This window comes from Thermobia domestica, chromosome 3 (genome assembly GCF_964235325.1).
Source record: "Thermobia domestica chromosome 3, izTheDome1.hap1.1, whole genome shotgun sequence".
NCBI classification, from domain to species: domain Eukaryota; kingdom Metazoa; phylum Arthropoda; class Insecta; order Zygentoma; family Lepismatidae; genus Thermobia; species Thermobia domestica.
The window spans coordinates 87,602,776-87,609,214 of NC_137456.1; the positions used below are offsets into that span (position 1 = coordinate 87,602,776).

Genomic DNA, 6,439 nt, shown 5'->3' on the forward strand with positions numbered 1-6,439 from the left:
AAGTCAATGTGGTATATCTATAGAAGAAACCTCTCTCTAGTACTCCAGCAAGTATCGCAGTTATCAGCGCATTCCTCTCGCTCCATTCCTCCAACTTTTCCCACAGCCTACGAACGGGCTGCCAGTTTCCTCTACAGAAATCGGTTTCTTGTGCGTGAGCGGAGGGTTAAAGGGAAGTTATACGAGTAATGCCAGTGCATTTTGGAGGACTCCGGGAATTTCCCCGACATCTTGAGCCTCTTTCCGTAGCGGTTTGCGTCAAGTAATGCAAATGTTATGTTTTACCAAGACCAAGATCTAGGTTTTACAGTATTTTACGATAGTCGGTATAGCAGTTATATATACTTATCTCATTGTTTGCGTTATTTTGCAAAGGCTTCTACAGGCTGAGGTTCCTTCATTAACTAATCACCTATTTCAGTGTTCTTTATTACTAGCATAACTTCCACTTACTCTAGTGAATAGGGTTTAGAACGATAAATATTCCTTTTAATTCAAGTTCTAGCCCTAATTCGTTAATCTATCTCAATGAACTATATCATTATACATACCAACTAACGTCGATTTATTCTTTCCTTTATACATATATTATGGATCAATAACAACCATACCGTTTTATGTACGTATCCTCTCAATAATTATGTTTTCCATGACAACATGTCCTATCAATAACAAACTAATAATCTTACTCATGACAACATGTCCTGTCAATAACAGCGTTCTTTCTTTTAATTATATATAAGCTATATGCTTAATTATTGCGCCTCTGATCAATGTTGATAATATAGGTATAGATTAATTATAATAGGGATATATCGCTGTAAATGTCGCCCAGAACGGGAATTCCGTAACAGTATTACAGTGAAGGAAAGAACCCTGTATATTTTCAAAACATTCACTTTTTGAATAGCCCTCGTACTAATTATTATTACATCAATCCTCGTATTAATTATTATTATTACATCAATATAAATATTTTTCTTTTCTCTTCTTTCTCCATATATATATATCAATTCATTTATAACAACATTTTTCTTTTATTACTAATCACATATCATAAAACGTCGATTCATTAAAAATATTATTTATGGGTCTATTCAAAATTATAACTAACTGATGACTTACGCAGAGTTACTAGTTAATTGTTCCTTTTTACATTGAGCGATAACATCCATATACAAATGATATTTACAATTAAGATTGTCATCTTATCAAAACAACAACAAGATCAGAAGGCAATAATTACATTTAAAGGCTTCAATTTAAAATCAATGTCATAGATTTCAAGTTAACATAATCAAATCTCTTTTGAACATGTAAAGTAAAATAAAGGTAAATATAACACTCAAAGTTAATACAAAGATAAGATAAATTAATCACATCATAACATGTTGCAGAAATATAAAGTCCAAATGAAGTATTCACAACACAACTCATAACATCTGAGAGAATAAATTAGGAATTGTTATCCATCCGTAACTCAAATCTAAGTTACATGGCCAAAAGATTCAATCAAGCTAAACGATAAGTCACAAACGGGAATACAGCCATCTTCAACTACATCTATGCTAAGAATTTGAGCACAACTCTTAGCAAGAATAAATCCAATTCCTCCAATGGCACAACACACATCTATCAAGGAAGTCTCTTCATCTTCAACCATTTCTGCGATGGAAGTATGAAGCATCAAAGTATTCACTTGAAAATAAGAATCTGGAGATATTCGGAAACTCATGTCACATATAGTTTCTTTCACATATTCTTCTGCGAACAACAAATGCAGTGGTGGAGGTTTCTCACCTTTTTCCTTTCCAATGAAGATCTGGAAATAGAGCGATGTTACATTCAAGCAGTTTCCTTCTCTGTTTCGGACATAATCTTTCAAATCATCCGTAATCTTCTCTATAGACAAACACCTCAGAAAACCTGCAAGTCCTTCATTCTTCTCTTTTCTTTCTTCCGCCCAATTTGTTAAATCTAAATTCCTTCTCGGCAACAAATCCATTAGTCGCGTGAGTGAAGATTTTATTTCTTCAGTATTCTTCTTCAACTGTTCTCTATAATTAACATCCCACAAAGGTATTGTAGCCTGTTTTATTCTGTCTTCTACGGATAACTGAACTTTCGCCTTTTTATAATCCTTATCAACAGAGTTTTCCAATTTTCGCTTACGTTGATCAGCTTCGACAACTTCGGCTGAAAGAACTCGCTTCTTCCAACTGTATCCATTCAAAATCTTTACTGCCATCTGTTGGTCTTCTTCAGTTTTGAAGATTAAATAAATCCAAGAACTCGCTCTTTTCGGCGACTTAATAGTATGGCTTCCCAACTTCAAATCATCAGTCAACAATTTCTTCAATTTCCCTAACCGGTATAATCTCGGCAGACCTTTCACTTCAATTTTGAATACGCCAGTAGTAGTAGTGGAGGTTTCCTTGGCCGGAGATGACGGTTCTTCTTCAATTGTAGCATCTCCCGCATCACCATTCGTCACAGGTTCAATTGTTTCATTTCCATCCTGTTCTTCAATATTTTCATTTCGTCCATCGGCTTTCTTCTGACTTTCTTCCGGTTCTACTTTCATATTCACATCAGTACCGTTCACCTTTTTAATCAATACATGCAAATCCTCTTTCAAATTATACTGTAGATGATCCAAATTTTCTTGTATACCTTGTATTTTATCTGCAAGAGATTTATGCTGCACTAGTATCTGTTCTAGCTTTTCATCGTTCAATTTTTGCTGCTGATCAAATTTAGCAGTTAGTGTCTGTTCTAGCTTTTCATGGTTTGATTTCAGCTTTTGATCGTTCAATTTCTGTATCTGTTCTAGCTTTTCATCGTTCAATTTTTGTTGTTGATCAAATTTAGCATCTAGTAGTTGACTAATCGTATCAATAAGATTAGAATGAGAACGTTCGGACACAGTTACGGCATTTCCAGATATGGTTTCATTTAAAATACTGGGTACTTCTTCAATCTCGGAATCCTGCATATTGCTAATTCTTTGGATTCTCTTCCCACTTCTCAAAGTAGTGAAACTCATAAAAGTTATATATATGTATACACATAAACTCAGTTCTTACTATCCTTCAGAACTAAAGGTTTTCAGTATAGTCACGGGTCTACGGCACCAGATAGAACGATAAATATTCCTTTTAATTCAAGTTCTAGCCCTAATTCGTTAATCTATCTCAATGAACTATATCATTATACATACCAACTAACGTCGATTTATTCTTTCCTTTATACATATATTATGGATCAATAACAACCATACCGTTTTATGTACGTATCCTCTCAATAATTATGTTTTCCATGACAACATGTCCTATCAATAACAAACTAATAATCTTACTCATGACAACATGTCCTGTCAATAACAGCGTTCTTTCTTTTAATTATATATAAGCTATATGCTTAATTATTGCGCCTCTGATCAATGTTGATAATATAGGTATAGATTAATTATAATAGGGATATATCGCTGTAGGTTACAACCCATCCAAAGCAAAATGTAGGGACACTTCATGTAGAAAATGAAGATAGAAATGTACGATCGTTTTTCCGTAATAATAGCTAATAAGATAGTGAAAGTCTTCCTAGTGAAGAGCAAATCATGTTTATTTACTTGATAAAAGGTAAAGTTGTAAGGTTTTCTCTTGTTTTGAAGATTGTATAATTACATGAAAACTAAATGCCAATAATAATAATAATAATAATAATAATAATAATAATAATAATAATAATAATAATAATAATAATAATAATAATAATAATAATAATAATAATAATAATAATGTCACCAAACAATAAATATGAAAGTCGGGATAATTTAAACTCGCGACAGAGCCACTTCGGAACAGGCTCATTTTCTGCGAAGTCAGGATTGTCTCGACAAGCTCGGAACGACAATGAATGATATACAAGTTATGGTACCTCTTGTAGGAAAATGAAAAAGTTACAAATTAATTAAAGAAACAAAGTGTTTGTTTTCATTTTTGTCGTGCAACAGAATGGTTACAGAAGGAAGTTTAAAAGTGAATGAAAGATTGTAAAGGTAATTTTCAAGTAACAAAATCTGAAAATCATTTTTTCAGAGTGTAGCAAACAGTATGTAAAATAAATAAAAATAAAAATAAAGTGGTGCAAAATATCGTCAGAGGAGGCGATTAAATTTGCACTTTGTGTTTTGAAGTAGGGTTCTGTTCAAGTGTAAAACCTGGATCTAAGCTAATAAAATGTTCACTTCTGTTGTGACATTGTGGGGAAGAATGCCAGAGCAAGTTTCAGGAGGGAGTTCTATTGACAATTACTGTATTATAGAAAGTTTATTAAATATACAGTCGTTCATAGTTATAACGATAAACTAGAAATTGTGAAAATGGCAAAAGCAACTCCTGACTTAAATTTATCTAAGGATGTAAGAGAAGAACACCATGAGTACACACGTCATTTTATACTATGTTCGTTTAATTGGTTGTGTGGTAGCTCTAAGTTGTCTAATCTATTTTATTGGTTGTATGTTATTCAGCAATTCAATTAAGTAAGTAATTGATTTATAGCAATATTATTTGCAAATTACTACGTATTTTTATGCATTATTGTTATTCTTGTTTGTTTGTTTGATAGAAATGTCCCTTTGCAGCACCGAGGTTACATGAGACATGGACCGACAGGCTAAGGTAGAATCTGATACATCGTAATGTGTTCAACACTCTTCCACCGAGAATTCAATCCGGGACCATGTGCAGCAAGGGCGCGCGAGCTAGCGACTAGACCAGTAGGGAGGACGTAGGTGTAACTAGGCCCCAAGCAATTACTAATGACTCCAAAGACGGAGAGCTCGTATTATTATTATTATTATTATTATTATTATTATTATTATTATTATTATTATTATTAATGTACAGGTGTTATAAAGGATAGCGGTAGTCCAAGCCATCAAACCAGTATACGCCACTGATTGTGTACCAGAATATTACAAGACTTATGACTATATGACAAGACTTTAATTGAACAATACAATTCAATTAAATCATCACAATATATTATTGCAGAAAGACACAAATATCAGTGTTCAAATCTAAATATGATTGCGGCCTTGTTCAGTGGTTTATCTTGGAGGGTTGACCCGGCTGAAATCCCACCTTAGTTCACTAATGTTGAAAACTATTCTGCTTACATGTAATATGTTCCATTTATGATTTCTATGTTACAACGTTATTTTTTATAATTTATTTCAAAAATAAGTATTCTACAGTCATATTAAAAATACTTGAAAGGAGTTTTACATTTAACCCTTCATAACAATTCAAATAATAATAATAATAATAATAATAATAATAATAATAATAATAATAATAATAATAATAATAATAATAATAATAATAATAATAATAATGTTTGAAATATGTTTATTAGAAGCAGACAGCAATACAGCCACAAGTGCCTCTTACAAGAAAAAAAATGTTTTACATAGAGCGTATGCAAATAGAATAACATCATACAACTGATTATAGAAAAATGGATAAAAAAGATAAAATATTTGTTGAAAAAAATAAAAACATACAGCATCTGTTACAAACTGAAAATACAAAAATAACAATAGTGAAAAAAAAAACATGATTAACATGCATATATAAAAATGGTATAGCATATAGGATTAATACACAAAGTGAAATTCAAAAATAAATTATTATTAACTATGTAGTAGTAACAGTTTAAGAACAATAAAAGAGAAAAAATCAAAAATACGCTTTGTAGCTGTTTATACAATATGAAAATAAATGTTTCTAAGTTGAAGGCTTCGCTAAAATACACAGATTAACAAGGCTAATAAAAACAATAATAATAATAATAATAATAATAATAATAATAATAATAATAATAATAATAATAATAATAATAATAATAATAATAATAATAATAGTTACGTGCTGTATTTTTCAGTGCTTTTTCTGTAGTATACACGTAAAAAATTATCTGCGGGTGCAAATTAAAAGTATTTAAAAATGAAATTATTGTTTTCAGTTTTTAAAAATATTACTGAGCTCCTGCTTAGTTTATACACGGAGACTCTATATCCAGGTCACGAAATTTCAGTTCTACTCCCTATTTTTTCTCTGTCACAGATCTAATTTTGCAAATGCCTATTATTATTATTAAGTATTCTCTCTTTTAGCAGGTGCTGCGACTAATGAGGTTTTTCTTTCCCTTCTTCTACTTAATTTTCAGTTTGGGTCTGGAATTTTTCTTCCATGTTTCTCGATTTTCAGCTTCCTCTTTTAACTCCCAAGATTTTCTTCTATTTTTCAAATCATCAATCACTTGTGTGGATGGAAGTAGAAGAACACAAGTGATCGATGAAATATCTATAGCCAAACTAAAATATTTGGTCATCAATGGCGACCTGACGATCAAACATTTCGCGCTCTCT

At 31.5% G+C, this 6,439-nt stretch overlaps 1 protein-coding gene across 1 annotated transcript; it reads right to left on the reverse strand.

Annotated features, from left to right (window-relative positions):
• Positions 1-1,486: 1,486 nt before the first annotated feature.
• LOC145681859 (tRNA (uracil-5-)-methyltransferase homolog A-like) lies at positions 1,487-2,248 on the reverse strand. Its single transcript, XM_081753467.1, has one exon. It carries the CDS (start codon positions 2,246-2,248, stop codon positions 1,487-1,489), a length of 762 nt encoding a protein of 253 aa, XP_081609593.1.
• Between the last annotated feature and the right edge of the window lie 4,191 nt (positions 2,249-6,439).

Coding starts and splice junctions, on each gene's coding strand:
- LOC145681859 (XM_081753467.1), bottom strand. CDS start 2,248: ATGGCAGTAAAGATTTTGAATGGATACAGTTGGAAGAAGCGAGTTCTT.